General features: G+C 35.4%; 2 protein-coding genes across 2 annotated transcripts in view; one reads left to right on the top strand and one right to left on the bottom strand.

Annotated features, from left to right (window-relative positions):
• Alr (Evr1_Alr domain-containing protein Alr) overlaps positions 1 to 21,334 on the bottom strand; it is a 160,384-nt gene that overhangs the window by 112,541 nt on the left and 26,509 nt on the right. The gene's annotated exons all lie outside the window — the stretch shown is intronic.
• The window catches only part of LOC148954597 (developmentally-regulated GTP-binding protein 2), a 43,975-nt gene that overhangs the window by 10,163 nt on the left and 12,478 nt on the right, over positions 1 to 21,334 (top strand). Inside the window, exons 2-3 of the mRNA XM_089086632.1 lie at positions 13,700 to 14,031; positions 16,636 to 16,779. Of these exons, the coding sequence (XP_088942758.1) occupies positions 13,700 to 14,031; positions 16,636 to 16,779 (476 nt within the window). The remainder of the gene's footprint in view (positions 1 to 13,699; positions 14,032 to 16,635; positions 16,780 to 21,334) is intronic.

Here is a 21,334-nt window from a genome sequence, read left to right as displayed (position 1 = left end):
TATGATGAAATCATTTGGATGAGTGTAAGATCCAAAGTTTTACCACATCTTTGACCAGCAGTTACATAGAAGTGCCGACTTTGTCCTCTATAAATACCCAAATACGGGTATTTTTGGGGTGGGTTATGCTAATGATCTAAAATTAAACATCTTATGTAATTTAAGATAGACATTTAAAACAATTAAAATAGGTAATTCCTGTCGTGTTTAATTAAGGGGATTTTGTGAGCATTAATTCAATTTACAGATAGGCCTTTAAAGTTGAAATAAGAGTGACATATGGCAAGTATATAATTTGTGCTCTATATTTGCTCTTTAGGGGGGGGGGGTGAAGTATAGTGGAAGCAATGTTTCCTTCTCAAGAGCTGCAATTTTGCATTAATACCCAATCTATCCCCATCACTCCTCCCCATAACGGTCTCACACATACCCCTACGATATATAAAAAAGAGCATAAAAGATGACTAAATTTTTACTTTATATTATGCTGCATGTGTCAGCAAATCATAGAATTAATCAATTATTTATGTTAGTTTTTTTCTATATAGCATAGGATTGTAAGACTGTTAGGAGGAAGGGGCTGGGGATGAAATGTTAAAACTGTGAATAGAAGATATAATTAAAGAGATATGATCTAGCATATCTCTTCTTCTTCATATGATTTCAAGGTGTGTGACTGCTGAAAAGGTATCCATTGACCCTTTCAAATCCCCTGAAATACTTATTACCTTAAGCTGCAGCTAGGAGCAATCTAAGGCTTTCTTTCTTAGCTCCGGAATGATGACTTGAGTTGTATACAAAGTTCTTTAGTGACCAGGTGCTGTTCCATGATCAGATGCATCCAAAATGAGTTTACACTCTCTGGATGACCACTCAGCCTCCAGCCTTCGTTTGAAAACATCAACGGATTTAGCAGTAACTATTTCATTAGATAGTTTGTTCCAACTGTTGACAATTCGTGATGAAAATAATTGAGTGCGGACTCTAGATATTCTAGACTGCTTGACAAGTTTCAAGTGATGACCTCTAGTTATTGACTTGGTTCCAATGGTAGGGAATAATGCTGCGAGAGTATTAGCCCTCAATAACTTGTAGGTTAAAATGGCATCCCCTCTGTTTCTCCTGTAAACAAGTGTAGGGAGATTCAGCTTTGATAGTCTTAGAGCGTAGGAAAGCTCCCGCATGCCAGATATAATTTTGGTGGCAAGTCTCTGTACATCTTTAAGAACATTTGTCTTTTTTAAAATATGGGGAAGCAAGAGACATTCCAACTTCAAGCTTAGGGCGAACAAGTCCCTTATATAAAAGACTGATAGTACGCTTAATCAGTCCCATAGTTGAACTAGCCCCAGCAGCAGACCTCTTAGCATGAGTGCTGAATTGCAGTTCATTGTCAATAGTGACACCAAGACCCTGCTCACTATTTACAGAGGCGAGTGATGTGCCTAAGAAAAAATTAGAACAACAGTTTACCAAATTCAATTTGCCAAAGTGAATGATATGGCACTTGGCAACATTGAATTCAAGAAGCCAAGCCTCAGCCCATTGACCCAGCAGTTGAAGATTATTTTGTAGAAGGGCATGATCTTCACAGGACAAGGTTGGTTCAAGAAGCTCCAGGTCGTCTGCATAAAGAGTTAACTTACAGCTTATAATGGAAGGAGCATCATTGATGAACATATTAAATAGTGTAGGACTCAAAACACTTACCAGAGGAACTCCACAAAGAATATGTATAGAGTAAAAAAGAATAAAATTACCAGAGTCATCAAATGACTGGACACATTGAGATCACAAATAAAGAAAATTAAGGATCCTGAGTAGGGATTTCTCTTCAAGCTCAACTGCACGTAATTTAATTGCAAGTTGTTTGTGAGAAACATTGTCAAAAGCTTTAGAAAAGTCAAGCAGAATCATGTCAGCAGACACCCCCATATCAAGCAACTTGATGATGTGATCATACAATTCAAGGATCTGTTTGCTTACTGGATGTTCTTAACTATATGTCAAAAATATCTGCAAGCTGATTACAATCAGTACGATTCAGGATCTGTTTGCTTATTGGATGTCCCTAACTATATGTCAAAATATCTGCAAGCTGATTACAATCAACATAATACTATTAATGATGGCATCTCTTTAGGATCCTTATCATCAACCTATAAATTGAGGCTTCCAAACCATGTGAAAGGGACCAATTGATAAGAGCATCAAATGTTATAGGGATTGCAATTGGTGGCAGTAGCTTCTCAGTCTCCTAGAATCCTGTTCCATTGTAATACACTCAAGGAGAACATACTGAGTGTTTTCCAGTATCCAATGACACTTTCTGCAGGGGGAACTCTGGTCGCACTTAAGATCTGCATTAACTAAAATAGTTCCTGCTTTTTAGCTTGTAATAAAGCTTATTAAAATCCTTAGACTTGAAAGGAGGATGTACAATACCATGGTAAACAGTTCTTGTTCAAGTTCTATCAACATCTCCAATATTTTTGGTCCTAACATTTCTTAGAAGAGAGATGTCTGCTGCCTTATTTGAAATAGTGTCTGCCATTTCATTATAATTGATTTTTTTATGGCTAGGTATGAGAAGAAGTGGAATAAAACATCTGGTTGAAAACAGATAACCAATGTTTTTGGCACATACTTTTCAGGTCATGCTCACTAGCATGATAATTTGTTTGGCTTAATAGATGAATTGAGGAAATGGAAACTAAAAGGAATAGAATGTTCCTTGAAGAGGTCTCCTGACCAAGTGAAGCATAAATTGCAAGTCATACTGCAAATAATTCCGCAGAAAATACTGATGAATTACTTGGCTAAGGCCAACAATATTCACACAACAGCAACACTTTAAGAAATTTAAAAATAAATTTCTTGTGAATTATTGTCTCGATTTATCAGTAGTTGTACCGAACCAATCGTGCTCAAAATCCACCTCAGGGCCATACTGTGGTGTTTGTTTTGTGGATAGTAAAGTTTCCCCCACAGTAGAGTACAGCCGGTCTTGTATCATACTATTATTCTTTCCTGTTTAGATGAGAGCTAAGTCCAATAGGCAATGCAAAGAATTCCCCCTAAAAAAAAAGTCCCTCCGGATCCCACCCTAAATACTAATGAAATTGATCCATTTGCCCCATCTTGGCTGGTCAAGCTCTCTATCACAAAGCCCACATGAAAGCTCAAATTCTGAGAATAGGACAATGATCAGTGTTGGAGCTAATGTTCCAATATATTAGATTAAGTTTAAAGAGGTCCTTTATCGTAGCTCAAAATAATTGGAAAAAACGTCCCCAATCAAAAGTATATCCCCTCCCCCTGCCCAAGATTCTCCTTTCCAAAACTTAGAAATTTGCCTCAAAATTTTTCCTAATACCCCCTTTGAAATAACAAAGATTACTACAAATATGGTTGCAATTTTCAAATTGTTAAAATCAATGTTCTCTCTTAACATTCACTGTGATGGATCTTTGCTAATAGCTGTCCAAGATCAGAAATCAGCAGATATAATAATTAATATAAAATCTCTTCTGAATACCCCAATTAATTCATCTAAATGGAACCCAAAACAATCCCCAACAAAAATAGTAGTATATAATGTTCCCCCAGAAATACCAATTCAGGAGTTAAAATAAGGGCTCTCAGATAGGGCTGGTAACACAATCCCTGTAGCAGATGTAACTCAACTGGGTAAACCCAACTCTAATGGATTAAAAACAAGTGGATCTTTCTTTTTTACACTTATGGAGAAAAATTAACATCCCAGAAAAGTTATTCCTATTTGGGCAAATCAAACCACACAAGGAATACAAGCCAAAGCCTATCCAGTGTCAGAAGTGTCTGAAACTGGGACACACAACAAATAAATGCAATGAAATTCTCCTAGCCTGTAGTAATTGTAAATGCTCCCATCCTAAAGAGTTGACAACTTCCAACAACACTCAGCCTACATGTATCAATTGTAAGGCCCACATGAATCCACAAATAAATCACAATGCCCTGCATATAAGAAAAGAGCACTAACACTCCAAATAGCAACAGAGAAGGCCATTCCATACCCTTTTGCAGCTATGGAAGCAAATGCTGCCCAATCAAACCAAATAGAGCCTATATTGAAATCAAACAAAACTCCCAAGTCAAACATTCCCAATGCATCAAGTACCCCTTACAAAACACCATCCTTTAAGCCCCCTAGCTCACATCTCTATAAAAAAGAATCACCAAGCCAACAAAGCATCCTTGCCTAGTCAGATGAGGTCAGCCTGGCACCCCTTCCCAACAAGAAACAAACCAGAAACACTACCAGGAATTAATCCCTTGACTGACAAACTGGATGCACAGCCAAACATGCAAACCCCAAATATATGCTTATTCATTCTAAACTGCATTGCAGTTCAGGCCATGAATATACAACAACAACAGAAAACAAAAAACATTGCTGAATTGGCAAAAATCTACATCCCTAATCATCTGCTCATTCAAGCAAAAAAGATCTTGTTCTATTATTAACAAATCTGAACATTGATACCCAGTCATATAAAAATTAAGTTAACAACGCAACATATATCAATACTTCAGTGGAACATACGATCACTCTCCGAAACCAAGGAAAATGAAATAATATCTTTTATGAATAATAATTCCATTGAAATTGCTTGCCTCCAGGGAACTCATTTAAACCAAAATCAACAAATTAAGTCTCTGGAATATACTATCCTGAGAAAGGATAGATTATCAGAGAGAAAAGGAGGTGGAGTAGCCTTAATAATTAATAATAATCTAAAATTCGTTGGCATCAACTTTCCAGATTTTGTAAATGATATTGATGTAATTGGTATCAGTGTTTGACTGAATATCAAAAAAAATTACATAATAAGCTTGTATAAACCTAATGGCCAAACTACAGATGTCGTGGATTTCTTCAGTTATATGAATATTCATAATATGTTGAAAAATATCATTATTTGTGGAGACTTTAATGCCCACAGCCTTTTGTGGGGGAAAAAAACAGCAAATAAAGCTGGTAAGTTCATTGAGCGTATGACTTCAAATAATATTGATTTAGCTGTTGCTACCCCTCCAAACCTGAATACATATTTCAACCCCAAAAGTGGCAGTTTCTCCACAATTGACATACAAATTGTGTCATTAAATATTGTGAATAAAATATGTATAAATAAAATTGATAGTCTATGTACTGACCACTTTGCCATAGTTTGCTCTCTAAATGAACCTGCTGAAACTATCACATACCTCCAAATATATCAACACTACAGCGAATTGGCCTATGTTCCAAAATAAGCTAAATGATGAAATTACAAGTTTCACCTAAAATTCATGCATTTCAAACGCAACAGTTGACACACAAGCTGAACTCTTGGCATCTTTACTAATAAATACAGCTAATCATTTCCCTAAATTTTCCCAAAGCATGGTGGACAAATGAGTGCCAAAATAAATGGAGAACAAAAAAGGCAGCTAGGAGAACATTCCTAAAAAAAAAAAACATCACCTACTACACATTTAAAGAAATTACAAGCAGAATCTAATCTAAAAAGGACTATAATAAATGCCAAATATAACTACTGGAATAATTTTGCAAATAATCTCTCCAGAGAAACACATGAGCCAATTATCCATAAAGTTATAAGCCACATCTGTGGGAAAAAGACTTCCCCCAACCCACTCCTGTATGAGCTTATACATAATAATACCCACTATGACAATGATAATGATAATGATAACGCCCAGGATCTGAGTATATAACGAGTCCATTTTCAATCCAGGAAATGAATAATGGAATACATCATATTAGGACCAAGACTAGCGGTAGCTATGACAATATACATCCTACACGGATAAAGAATCTCACCCCTTCATACAAACAGGAACTTCTAAATTGTTATAATCATGCTTTGGCTTCATCTACGTTCCCCAATATCTGGAAATTTTCGTCCCTACTACACATCCTAAAGAAAAATAAACCCCAATAGACATCCGAGTCTTATAGGCCTATACTGATTACTCATGTAGCCGGGATTACAATCCAGAAAATGGTCTATCATCAACTCTTTTGATCTGTTGAAAATAATAATATGATCCGTCATATTCAAACGGGTTTCAGGCAACACCATGCCTCAACAGATGCTTTCATATTATTAACAAATGCAATAAATGATCATTCTCAAAAAATAATGTCCTGGTCGCAGCTTTCCTAGATTTTGAAGGGGCATATGACAATGTGAACCACCATATCCTCTTAAATAAACTTGCAAACCTTGGACTACCCCCCAAGCTAGTATCTTTTACAAATTCGTTCATAGAACTGCGAAGTTTCATTGTTTGTGCAGGTTCAGCCTCATCACCTCAAAAGACAATAACCACAAGGCCTTCCTCAGGGAGCAGTCCTCAGCTGCCTCCTCTTTGCCCTATATCTCTGGGAAATGAACCTCCCCCACACGAATCTACAATATGCTGATGATCTGGTACTATGGTCATCTGGCAACACCTTTGAGATTGCACAGTCAAAGCTGCATAAGTCACTATTCCAATGTGAAAAATTTTCTCAGTCTACAGATTTACTCATTGCACCTACAAAGTCAAAAATAACCCAGTTTCACCGAAAGCGAAAGCATTTTAATACAAGACTGACTCTAAATGGAACAACTATTCCTGAAAATAATCATATTAACTACCTAGGTCTCATGCTTGACCAAAAACTTAACTTCCACCTCCACATTTCAAACACAATAAAAAAATGCTATAGAAAAACAAGTATACTAAAAGACTTCTTTCCACACCCTGGAGCTGTAAGGAGAAAACCTTACTCCAATTTTATAAATCACATATAAGACCCCATATTGACTATGGGCTCATCGTCTATGGTGCATGTGCAAAGACCCTGATGCAAAAATTTGAAACAACACAAAATGATATAATGCATCTCATATTTGGTCTTAGGAAACCCACAATCACCAAGTTTCTGCTTATGGAGAATGGGTTAACAACAAGCAGGGAGAGATTTAGCTTTCTCTTGATGAAACATCTTACAACAATTGAGTCAAATAGCTCACACACTTTACATAATCGGTTAAGAAATCCAGCCATGTATAGAGATATTGCAGATGAGTACGCGAATATTCAGAAGAAGTTCCCTGTATCCGCAAAGTCTATTGCACCTACTTTCCCCCAATCCCCTCCATGGAATTGGTCAATCCCCATAATAAATACTGATTTCTCAAAGTGGAATAAAGATTTAACCCCCATCGCTTTTGTCCAGAAAAAATTTGCTGAACTTAATACAATTACTTATAAAAACCATTTCCAAATCTTTTTTGATGGGTCCAAAATGAATGAGAAGGTAGCAAGTGCTGCTTTCCTTCCTCACCTGAAAATTGCAATGAGTGAGAGATTGTATAATAATGTATATATAATGTCTGCAGATTTAAATGCCATAATCATGGTATTAGAACACCTTATGGAAAACCAACCTTTGATTGATAGTTCAAATTATATTGTAGTTTATTCTGACTCTTTATCAAGCCTTGAGTTGCTGTCTTCACCTCCTCAGTATAAGTTTGACGTCGATACTTATCATTCTCTTGGCACAATTGACAATCTTGCTTCAACTGGCATTAGATCTCATTTCCAGTATATTTCCAGCCACTCTGGTACGAGTGGTAATCATCAGTCTCATGAAATAGCAAAAAATGCTATAAATATTGACCAGCCAAGTGGGAGACCAATCCCCATTACAGATATTTATCGATGGAGACTATCAGATACTATGTTTAATAAAAATAATCCTATCATTTCCCCCTTTACCAAGTAGTATTTTTTAGAAATTTATCATAGAATTTGTTCTGGAATAAACGGCTTAAATTTTTTTGCATTCTTGTATCAGTTCCTTAATGCAAATGGTTCAGTTCCCCTGTCTCCTCTCTGCAGGCTTTGTAATATGAATAATAACATAATTGACCACTGTCTATTTGAATGTAAAATGCTGACGTCTGCACAACATACCTCGCTTTGTAAACTGTCAAATCGCTTCAAACACCAAACAAACTCACTATCAGCCAAGAGCCTAGCCATCTATACCTGCACACAGAGCATAGAAATCGACATTTATCACCTTATATTTGAACTCCTTGAGTCAAAAGATCTACTGAAAGATATCTGAGAATATCTAACAAATAAGAGACAACCAAGCCAGGAGCTCTGTAGCCCACAGAGTGAAGCAAAAGGAAAAGGGCTAAAGAGTATCGACTGAAAAGCCCACCTGCTGTGAAACAGAAGAAGAAGAGTCTTCATATTTATGTCCAAGATACAGGCAGCTACACCTGCTTGTGAATCCTCAACAGAACCATCTGTATGACCATGCATATAATAAGGAAAGCAAGTATGACGTAATTGCTCCTTAGCAAAACAGACTGTAGAGTTAAGTGATTTGATCCAGTTGTGTTATTTTGGAATTTAGAATAAGTCCCCAAACTTCACTGATTCTTCATAATTCAGTGGAGAGCTATTTAAAATAATACTTGGTCTGTATGCAGGTTTTTGTCTAGTAAATAGGGTTGCTTTGGTTTTGTAAGTAAAATGAGACAAACCTAGAAGCAGGAGATAATATAGACGTTTTGATGAATGTATTTGACCAATTCGAGGATATTTCTGACATACTTCAATATTACTTGGTCAGCATAAAGAAAAAATGATGTATACTGTACTTGAAAGTAAGAACTATATATATTGCCTCAAATGCATCAAAGCCCAGAGTATACGGTGTCATGAAAAAAAGAAATTAACTGTGCTAGGAATGAATTCTAACCATGAGCTTAGATCTAGAGCATTTTCTAATAATTTTGTTTTCTCTTAAGGACAACCAAAGTCAAGGCAAGAAAGGCCAAGTCTGTTCTAGAATGCATTTCACAAATCTTTCTCACCAGACACTGTACAACCCAAATCAAAAAATAACTTATAAATGAGTTTTGATCAAGATTAAAGCGTCGATTGAAGCATGATAGAAACACCATGTCAACTAATTTTACAGAAACACTTGATCAAGCTGCTTGACTGTCTAGGGCCTACTTTACAGCCAATACCATTTAAATAAAAGTATTTTGCCTCACAACACCTGTCTAGATTAAATTGGTCCATGATTTAGTTTGTCTGTCATTTTGATGCTTTCGGCTAATTTTAAGGTCCTGTGTCCAAGACAGAACATTCCAAGACTATGCTACAGCTTTATTAGTCTAGGATTGAGCTCCACTAGTGACTGTCAGTGCATTTAGAACATTGAAAATTGTATATAGTTAAAACATTCAAGCTAATGACATTCTTATTAAAAATATTTTGAAAAAGTCAGTGGCAAGACAACAAAATTTCTAGGTGGCGTAATATAGATTTTACAGTGATTGAACAGTATGGGACAAAATCACTTCTCAAAGAAGAAAAGACAAGGGTATTTCTAGCTAGTGAAACTGAAAATATAATGTAATTATTTCAGCCACGACCTCCGCTGAACCATCCGCAGTGTAAACAAAGGACTGTCCATCCACTGAGGAAGGTTGAGCAGAGTTCTTGGCCAAAGTATTTGCATTGTATATACATTGTCACTGGCTGGAAATATTCTTTTCTTTTCTTCTTTACATCTTGTCATATCCAGTATGGTATCAGAAACTAAAGTAATTTAACTGTTAAAGTGGTGATGAAATGTCCAACTGCTGGTTATCTTACCCTATTCTAAACAATAATCTGCACAACCTGTGTCTAACACTGTGCTGGATACAATGTGGGCTGAATGTTTAGTAATTTGGAAAAATGCATTTAAATCGTGCCTCACATTAAACAGAGTCTTTTGCAACTTATTGAATAAGTATGATTTTTGTGCTCTATCAAGTAAAGTTTGTGAAAATGGTATTTTCAGCCTCAGTGGATCACAACTTCTTAATGAAAATTGATAAATAAAAAACTTTATTATGTAGTACATTAGTTTCATTATTGTATACTATTGCTTTTCTTCCAACCCCCCCCCCCTCCCAAGAACCCTTAACGGCGGTCACAAGCAATGACAGTCATAAATAGTTGCACTAGCATTAAAGCTATAGTAGCATAAGTTGTATTGGCAGTAGTAGTAGTAACTCTGATAGTTTTTATTTAATAACCTCCACTTTTCCTGAGATATTGCTGATACTACCTTTTTGACAACATGCATGCATATGGTGTGCTATGATTTTGTTTAATATACACTCCAACATCCCTTGGGAGTTCCACCTCAATGCCCTTAGCTGTTCCAGAGATATTGCAGATATCCATTTTTAACATCCATATTTAGTTAGATATCCCTCTCAACATGACTTAAAAATTTCAACTTAATACCTTTATCTGCTCTTAAGATATCATAAATACACCCTTCTGACAAACTTGGATGACGTAGTGTCTTTTGATTTAGTTCAACACTCCCAATAACATGCTCTGAAAGTTCCTATGTAACACCCCTAGTTGTTCCTTGGATATTGCACATAAGAACTATGACAGTTTGGAGACACATACGTCCTTTTAATTTATTTATGCACCTGCCTGAACTCCCCTTGAAAAATAAAACTCAGTACCCTAGTCCGTTCCTGAGATATTGTGTCTATGCAACTTTGGCAACCTGGATCACTTGATAATTTTTATTTAGTTCAATAATAGTAGTAGCATTAGTAGTGTCAAAAGTAATAGTAGTATCCCTGAGAGTTTCAGCTTAATACCCTGAGCCACTCCTTGGGTACTTCTGATATGTCCTTTTGTCAACCAACATGCCTAAATTGCCTTTCAATTTAGTTTCATAGGAACATAATCGGTCCATAAAAGTTTCTACTTTAGACCCTATTCTAGTCCTAAGATATACTGCTTATGCCATTTTGACAACCTGTATGCACTTAAACTATTTTGACTTAGTTTAATATTAGCACTAGTAGTAGTATAGGTCGTAGCAAACAGGGTAGTAATATAAGTAGCCCTGAAAGTCTCAGATTAGTACTCTAAAGTGTTAACACTCTGAGCTGCTCCTGAGATACAGCCGATAGGCTCTTTTGAAAACCTGAATCCACATAGTCTGTTTTTATTTAGTTCAACATTCCCTGAAAGTTTCACCTTCAGACCCGTAGCGTCAGTAGTACTAGTAGTAGTAGGCCTAGTAGTAGCAGTTTTAGAGGTCGTAGTAGTGGTATGAACATTGTGCCTTTTCGGTAGATGAATATCACCCTTAACAAGACCTGAAAGTTTCAACTTAGCACCCTTAGCCTGAGTAGTAGTAATAGTAACAGTATGCACATAGTGGTTTTGAGTAGTTCAACATTCCCTGAAAGTTTCAACTTAAAGTTATTTTTGAGAAATTGATGATACATAATTTTGACAACCTTCACTAACATAGTGTGTGTTGGTTTAGTCAACATCCCCCTAAGCAGTCCCTGGAAATTTCACCTTAAGCCACTGAGACTCAGGAGTGGTAGGAGCCACAGTAGTATTAGTCACGAGTAGTAGTGATGCTCCTACTAGAATATATAGTGTGCCTTTGGTTTGTTCAACATCCCCCTTTGCATATCCTGAAAGTTTCAACTTATACTCTAACTAACCCTTTTCAGGAGTTCAACTTGTTCCTCAATATCCCTTGAAAGTGTTTCCAGAGATATTGCTGATAATTTCTAGTGACATCTTGCATATCAATTTTTTATTTTATTTAATTAAAATCAAACTCCCCTTTGGCAGACAAGTTATTCTTAATAGCCATACACTGAGGGGTGCCCTCATTTATTTAGGAGCATCATATCCTTAATATTAAATCGTAATGACAATCGCCACTGTAGTAGCCTTAGTATTAGTATATACATGGCACCTGTTGGTTAGTTCAGCATCCCATTGACAATATCTTAAAAGTATCAGCTTAACTCCATAAGCTGCGCCTGAGTTCTTTGTGATGCATCCTTTTGGCACTCTGCATGCATACTAGATCAACTTCTACCTCATGATCCCCTGAAAGCGTCTCCTTACGACCTTTATCAGTAGCAGTAACAAGGCATGTTCATCCCCCTGAGCAGACCTTGAAAGTTTCAACTTAATACTCTAAGCTGCTCCTGAGATATTACTGATGCACCCGGTTGACAACCTGCCTGCGCATAGTGTGTTTCGATTTAGTTCAACTTCTCTCTTCTTATTCACTGAAATTTTCACACCTTAATACCCTAGCTGTAGTAGTTGTAGGACTAGCAGTAGTAGTACTAGTAGCAGTTAATTTTTTGACATTTCCACCTTCATACCAATAGTCTTAGTAGTAGTTGCAGTAGATGTGGCAGTTGTAGTAGTAGTAGTAGTGGCATGCACATGCTGCCTTTTGGTCAATTGATAATCCCCCTCGTCATTCCCTGAAAGTCCCAACTAAACACAATAACCTGTTATTGGAACAGTTATTGGATGTCTTTGGAGGAAAATAGGGACGTAAGTGGGCAGCTTTACCTCCAATCACTTTTGGCTTTTAAAAATTGCACCAGAACTTTTAATTTCCAATCAAATTAGCCCCTCCAAATTTTCTACAACATTTCCTTCTATAAGAAGTGCCTTGATAAAAACAAAAATCATAGAGCCAACTTTGCTGATTACTTAGGCAGTGCTGTTGTGCTGCCTATGAAATATTAGTTTATAAATGTGTCACTTAATTCTATATTTATTTTTTCCTTGTGAAATTGGGTGCCTCCTTCTTATTAAGTAGGTCACACGTTGTTAAATATCTGGATCACTATTCTAACCCTCTCCCTGTCCACATTGAATCTCCTCAAGATACTCTCCTGGGTCTCCTCTTTGTTTCAGTTATGATAAATAGCCTTGCTAAGAAATTTTCTTACAGACTGACATTTGTTGATGACCTGTTGTCGATATCTGCCATAAAAATTTAATTAGCAACCCTATCTGAATCCTCAATGTCATTGCGCACAATGACTCATACTTAGGCTATAAAGTAAAGCCTTCTACACTTCCTGAAATTTATGGATACTTTAAATTATTTTGAATCACAAATAAATTTGGCATACTTCGTCAAATTATTTTAGGTTTTCTAAAAAATTTTATTTATTAGATTAATAAATTTTACATTTTTCTTGATATTTTTTTTTTCAAAGATAAATTATCCCTGTAAATCATTGTTGGCAGGCGAACCAGCCCTCTCTTGTAATATTTGTGTGTTAGCCCATGAATTGTCTAATTTTATTGACTAGTATAAAAGAGTGAAGCCACTTTTACAGGATTGTTCTTTTAAAAAAATTCTGAGCAAAGAGTACTCTTAAATTACTCAAGATGTTTCTATTTTCCACAATTCTGAATGCTCTAGTCTGGAACAAGTTTGGCTCCTCTCCCATTTCTATGGAGAGTTCAAGATACTGTCTTCTATAATATTACCATATTTATTTAAACTCATATTCATTGGTCTGTAATAAAGGATAGACTGTCCACAGATCAGGGAATGTGTTAGCCAGAGCGGCCTAGGGTGAATTATTGAGAGAACTTGTTTTGGTAATTTTTAAGGCCTGTTATTGTTGTGTTATCTTTCACATTAAGGGGGAGGAGGATTGGTAAAAATTGAACTTCTCTGGGCAAAATCTTTGTAAAGCTTTTGGAATTGTTATCATTTGATATCCTGAATTTTGTTAATCTAGTATATCCTTCACAGCTACGGAATATCATCTTGGTCTACTGAAAGCAAAACTAGCAAAATATAGATCTACGCTACTTGAGCCAGCCAAAAAAGGAGGTGAAAAAGGAGAAGGGTTTGATGTACTCAAGTCTGGAGATGCAAGAGTTGCATTAATTGGTTTCCCGTCAGTTGGCAAATCTACTATGTTGAGTACCTTGACAAAGACACAGTCTGAAGCAGCTGCTTATGAGTTTACAACATTAACATGTATTCCTGGGGTGATCGAATATAAGGGAGCTAATATTCAACTTTTGGATTTGCCTGGAATTATTGAAGGTGCTGCACAGGGCAAAGGTAGAGGAAGACAGGTAAGTTTAGTGTATAAATGAAAATTCATTATCACAATTGTCAGTTACTTTTATCAATATAATTTTATCTTTCATATAATAAAAGGCTCAACTTGACTGAGCAGCAGGAATCAAATCTTGCCATAAATCAAGTATTGAAATGCATATTTAAACTGCAAAATTCAAGAAAATGTCTTGATCAATTAACTAAATATTAGATCTGCTCTTCTTGACTAACGAACCGTAACTATAGACTTGACTAAAGTACTTTACGTCCTCGAAGGTCGTTTTGCGGCCTCTTCTTTCACCAGTATATTGATGTGACTCTTATAAGAGCTTGTACCTTCTGCCTGGTGGAGAAGGTACGGTGTGTTAAGGGATGGTAAATTGTCTTCCCATCTCTTTGGGGAAGGTGGTGCCCTCTAGGATGAGTCATATAAACGGCCTTCAATTGCTATTTTCAGGAGATGGGTGTTTTCATTATATTTTGTGTGTCCCGCCATCTAAATCTTTGTAGTTTGTTCTGTCGAGAATGGTATATTCAGCCTTGAAACTAAAAAAGCTTGGTGTTGAAGACTATTATGGTGAGTGATGCGTCACATTGGTAGAAATGCGTCGCATTGGTTTTGTTTCAAAGATAGCACTGACCATATTTTTCAAGAGTCCAAGTTTCATAGGCATAAATGGCAATATGGATGATTGAGCTTTTTGAATACTCTCAATTTAAGCGTTGCTGATAATTTCTTGTTCAACCCAATGGCCATCAAGGTCTTAATAGTGGAGTTTTCAAGTGCCATTCTTCTCGGTATGTCTTTGGAATGTTTATTGTCAAAGGTGAGTAATCTACCAAGGTAAGTAAATTCCTCAATCCACTGTATACTATACCCTCCAAATTGGAGGCTGGGATTTACCTCAGATTCATGTTTACGTGAGCAGCACATGGTTTTGTTTTGAGGCACAGAAGGACTCAGCAGCTGAATCTATACTTTCGAAATAAGCTAGTGTGCCTTGGCTGCCCTACCTGGGAGGGCACTGTATGGGCTGTCCATGAGTGATAGGACTGCAATTAAAAAAGATTGAAGAGCTGCAGTGACAGCAACCAACCTTGTAGAAAACCAGTCGATGTTTTAAAGAGTTCTTTGAGACCTTCTCTGGTCGTAACATGGGTGAACATCATGTACATGTCTCTGACAAGAGAAACCAAGTTTAGCGGAATGTAGAAGTAAAGAAGAATATAATCTCTTTTTCCTGAATTGATCCTACAAATATCTCCCCGCTGTAAAATTTGGGCCTGAAAATTTCCCATCTGCAGGGAAAATCAGGTGGACCATCTGCAACTTTATCTTCGTACACAAGTGTAGTCTAAAGATATTTGAAATGCCAAATTTATGTGAAGACTCTTAGAAAAATTAATGTTTCCTACAAATTTTAAAACGTTAGGTTGGCTAAATTTATGTTTTTTTTAAGAACTGGAAAATCTGCAAATACTGAGTTTTATGTCTAATATTGTATCTCATTTTTTAATTTTGCTGTGATTGTGAAATTTGCTGCTCTTAATTTGCCAATTAATGTAAATACTTGTGGATTTTTAGCCCACTCGCGCACATACGACTGCGCGTATATGCCATTCCAAGGGCTGTACATGTAAAAGGCTTCTAGTTTTAAAGCTTTTAGGCCGTTTTGTATCAAATGATAGGTCATATGTTATTGATAAGTGATCTATAGATACGTTAAAATTTTAATTTCAAACAAGGAAATGCAGGAAGTAGCTGCATTTTACGTTCTTTTCTTTTAAATAATCGTAATGTCAATTAAAAGTTACTAAAAAATCCCAAGTAAAAAGAATTGGACACAGAAAAGATATGGATCCTTTGCACTTGTTAAATTAAAAAAAAAAACAAGTTTTTTCAACTGAAAGGAAGGGGCAACATTAAAACTTTAAACGAACAGAAATTATTACGCATATAAGGGGGTTGCCCCTCCTACATAACACTCTAAGTAAGAGACTTTTTTTCGTTTTTTCTCTTTATTTAATACATTATATAAAACAACTTGCAATAGTTATATTAAAAAATTAAATAAAATAGGGAGGGAGTTAGGAGGGGCAACCCCTTCTCACTGGGTTTTGGCGGGGTGACTTTGCACCGGGGGGGGGGGGTTCCGGCCCCATTTGAAATATACACAGACCTGAAATTATATGTAAAGAGATAAATAATAATTGGTCAAGTAATATTTTTTAAAAGGTTTAAAAAATTTAGCGTAAAGAGGGAGTGTCTGAGGAGGGGGCAAACCCTCTTATATACGTAATAATTTATTTTCATTTTAAGTTTTGATGTTGTTTCTTACTTTCAGTTGATTTTTTTATTTATTTGTAAGTAAAAACAAGTTTACCACCACAGAAGCAATGTACATTATTTTCCAATACACTTGGGGCAGACTGTGGCCTGGCTTTAGTGCGCTGACTTCGACGACAATTGTATTTCTTGATTTTTTATTTATAATAAAATGAACTGCACATTTTTGTGGTGGTAAGAAGAAGAACAAGAGGGAATAGGGGACTAATCCTTATTTTTCATTTTCTTTTGCACTATTAAAGGGAAAATTGCTTCAAAGATTTATTTTTAGGTTATTGCTGTTGCAAGAACAGCTGATTTGATATTGATGATGTGTGATGCTACAAAAGGTGACCTTCAAAAAGGATTACTTGAAAAGGAATTAGAATCAGTAGGCATTCGCTTGAATAGAAGGAAACCAAATATATACTTTAAAGTAAGATCTTTTTATTATAACATGTTGTGCTTTCTTGGCTGTGCCTCAAGGTGTTCAAAATTTCGGATGCCTTGTTCCTCCTATAAAAGAGGAAATTTAAATACTTGGTCAGTTGGATTTAGTTAGTAGGATTTGGTCAGTAAATATTTGGTCATCAGTCAGTAGGATTGATTGTGTAAGTGATTTTTCATGCAGTAGCCAGAATAGAAAAGAAGAAAAGTCGATATTTAAGAAATTCAGAGGACTTGCTAGAAATTGTTGAAATCCCAAATTTCTTATATTTTAATAAAAAAATTAAATTCCCTATTATAAGTACTTTTGCTTGTTTTATGATTATTTTTTCTTTTTTTAATGATTTTTTTTTAATATTTTTTTTTTTTTATATAATTTATCATTTTTATTTTATTCTTTTTAATAATAAATTTTTAGTTAAAACTTCCATCTTCAAACATTAATTTATTATAGCCTAATAAATTTTAATTTTTATGTCTTGGTTTATTATTAAAGCAAGATATGTTGGCTCAAAATTATTTTGAGGAAAGAGAGGCTTCAACTGTACATACCCTTTTGCATTCTCTGTGCAACGGCCATATTATTGTGCCTCAGATTATCCGAATAATTGAATTATGCAATAACTTCTAATCAATGCTGTTGTAGTTTTTTTTTCTTTTAATAGCTAAAATATTATTAATATTATTAAAATAAAATATTATATAGACGATAGAGGCAGCAATGCATTACCTAAGGAGTAGTGTATCAGTGATTGCTATAGAATTGCTGAAACGTCACAAACATCTTAAAAAATTATTCAGTAAAGACTGTGGGTGTTAAAAATCTGATACAATTCCTGGGTTGAACATAACACTTCAGTTTAGGCAAAAAAGCCTAAACAGTTTTTTTTCAGGTCCAAATACGTCATTATCTTACAGAACAAGAATAAAAGTGTTCTCATAAAAAACACAGACATGATAGTTTTTCATGTATTTGTTTAGATTCAGCTTCCTTAAATACACACAATGAATGTTGAGTAATTAAAAGAAGGATTTGTTTTCTTTCGTTAGTGTGATTTGGCACCAACTTGTCACCAACTTGACCAATTTGTCACCAACCACAAAGAGCTAACTTCATTATAGTAAGTGAAAATAAGGTTTGTCCAACTGCACCCTCAGGTTTATACAAAGTATATTACAAATTTAAGGGGAAATTCTCCAGTAGCTGCTGCCAAACAACTATTTAATGAAAAATCTACAGTGTCAACTGAAATTCCCACCATAAATATAGCAATTTAATATGTTTAATCCTCAGGATATTCGGAATATGCCCCTTGTTTTCTGAGCCCTATGGGTATGCCTGGGGATCACCAAGTTGGTGAAACTGCAAACTTTGCAGTTGTCAATTGTTATTCTTGTAGGTGGCCCCTCCCCAAGCGATTTTTTGTTGAAAAATATATAAAGATTGTTCACAGAGTGTAGGAATTGGATCATCTAAAAATAAAAGTGTTCCAGTAAAGAGAGCTTCAGTTCATCGTGAACTGATGGCCTTTCTCTTTGTATTTGATAGACTAAATGAAGAAAGAGGGCAAAAAGAGGAAACAGGCGAAGATAGACATGATCGAAGGGACTAGAAAACGCTATGGCGAGAAACAAAACTGAAGGCTCAAAAACAAGGGGTTATAGAGGAAGACAGAAGACTATAGGGTCAGCAGCAAAGGCAGGTGGGAACAAGAACGATAGAAGAGGTTTTTAAAAGAAACACCTAAAAGCAAAGATCAGTGGAAACAAGAGCGTTAGAAGTGGGTAGAGAGAGAGAGAAGCACGAGGCTGTCGGCTCAATGATGAAAGCAAGTGGAAACAAGATTGTCATAGACAGAAGACTCGAGAATAAAAACATAGACAGGTAAAACAAGTCTGAAAAGGCTATGAAGAAAGATAGAAGACTATGGGCTTAATAACAAAATACGTTGGGAACAAAGCCATCAGAAGAGGTAATATAGAGAAGCAGAATATTTGAGGCTAAAAACAAACAAAAGTGAAAGTAAGAGCGTCTGCAAAGGTGATAATAAAAAAATATTTATGCGTATGTCACAAATGCTGAATTTGGTGGCATAATTTTGGTTAAGAATGTACCTGTTTTTGGGGATATGTTTCCCCTTGTCCTAAAACTATCTAAACTATTTTTTCTTGTCTTAATAACTTTTAGCATCTGTCTACTGAGAAAAAGAAAATTCTCATTTGTCGCTAATTTAGAAATATAGAACTATTAAACGGATTTAACAGAACAATATAGTTGCGAAAACAATTGTTTGAATTTTCGAAAAGAGACTGGTGCCCCTCGAATATGACGTGGCATCAAATCCAAATAAAAAGTGCACTATCGAACTCGCCCTCGTTAAAAACCCGTTGACTTGAGGTTTACTGTCCCAAAGGCTGACACTAGGTTATCCTAGTTTTGTATGGATTGAAATAAAATGCCCCCCGTTTTTCTCCAGCGCTAGCAGGCTACTGGAAATTTGTAGAAAGATGACTAAAGGCTTGTAGAAAGATAGCTTATATATTTATGTATATATATATATATATATATATATATATATATATATATATATATATATATATATATATATATAGTATGTATATATATATGTATATATATATATATATATATATATATATATATATATATATATATATATATATATATATATATATATATATATATATATATATATATATATATATATATATATATATATATATATATATATATATATATATATATATATATATATATATATATATATTTGCCGCACGATTGGTACGTTTCTGAAAAATTTAGCATGCAGTTTTTGCTAGGTAATACTTTTGTTTCCCCGGGATAACAGAAAAAACGAAAATTAGTATTAAAAAAGACTATATTAACCTCGAATTTCAAAATAAAATTAGTTTAGTATTCTTGACTAAGTTCCTGAAGCTATGTTCTCAGAACAACTTCTTTATGGGTTGTTGTCAACTGATTTGTAATTTATCTTTCAATTCCATTTTTGATTATATTAGTAACTAGAGATCTTGTCAACTTTTGTTGGTGGGTGGAGTGGGGAGGGGGGCATTTGCACTTTAGAAACAGGCTTGTCGTTTTAACAGACTTATGTTATCTTCAAGGAAAGAGCAGCCTAGTTGACTGCCGAATTTGCTCCTAAGCTTGTATTTTGCATTTTTTTTTTTTTTTGTTTTTCTTTCTTGTTAAATACATTTTTGAGAATTAGGCTAGCAGAAAATTTTTAGCTGACACTGTTAGTTAACACTTTGACGCTGTGAGAGAGCCTAAAGGTTTGCTCGTGTGTGCGCTTCGGACAATATATGAAAATGAAACGGCAAATAACCCGACCTTCAGCATAGAAACAAGTTTCGTGTTGGTTACTCTTATTCCTCTCAAGCTACTATAAATAGTTATTTTCAAGTTTATTATTCAAGCAATATAAATGTTTTTCTTTTCTTCTTTTTTTTCAACGAAAAAAAGAAGCAAAAGCCAATCGAACACGAACTATTGCTTCGAAGTCTGTGCAACATGAATCTATAAAACTAGTGGAAACAAACTGACTAATGATATTTCTTTATGTTGTTGTGATTATGAAACACCAGCGCTTTACTGAAAACTCAAAACCCACAAATTAAAAACAAGAATGCAGCATTTTATAAAACATGCGTCCAAAAGTAATGAGACTGAAGTAATAAATTGAAATTTATCCATAAGTTTTTAACAATACCTCAAGATTTTTCAAAATAGATTGTCCGGTTGCTGATGCCCGGCTGCCAACCTGACTCCCATTATTCATGCACTTACTGGAAGTTACCGTATGAAATGTCTTTGAAAAATTGTTTATGGCCGTCTGGATGGTGGCAGCGTCATCCAAAACGCCGTGTTTCAGAGTGGTTTCCAATTTGGAGAACACAAAAAAGTTTTTCAGGCTTAAATAAAGGCTACACGGAGGCTGTGGCCGTTACAACCCCTTACAGGCCAAGTACGACTTCAAATGGAAGACGGTATGGCTTGGAACATTGTTGCGGTGAAGTTACCACTGACTGGAAATATCTGATTGTTTCCTCTTCACTTTTCAGTGCAGTCGTGCAAGAAAAATTTGTAGAAAGTGGCGTTAAGGTCTGTCTTTGAGGCACAAATCTGTCATGTACTACCCCGCAGTTGTCAAAAAAGAAAATTAATATATTCTTTATCTTTGAATTCACCGTTCATGCCATCTTATGGCTCAAAGATTATTTGCGTACCACTCAGAACTCGGGTGTTTGGTCTAAAGGTCGTATTAGAAAACCTTTGTTCCTTCACATAGTTATTGCGGTGTCTAAACAGTTTGACACAACCTTCATCATTTTTAGGTACACGTCAATCCTTTACGATGTTACTTTCCCTTAACTTCTGCTTGATTAGTTTTGGCGCTATTAATTGGAGACTGTGTTGATTGTCAGACTTTAAGAGCTATATAACTTTGGTAAGTTTTCGCCTGAAAAACTTGCCGAAGATTGCCCAGATCTATTTTTGCTCCTCC

This window comes from Artemia sp. Qi Xiang Cuo, chromosome 3 (assembly GCF_049724085.1).
Source record: "Artemia sp. Qi Xiang Cuo chromosome 3, ASM4972408v1, whole genome shotgun sequence".
In the NCBI taxonomy this organism is placed as follows: Eukaryota; Metazoa; Arthropoda; class Branchiopoda; order Anostraca; family Artemiidae; genus Artemia; species Artemia sp. Qi Xiang Cuo.
This window is presented reverse-complemented; position numbering and strand designations above follow the sequence as displayed.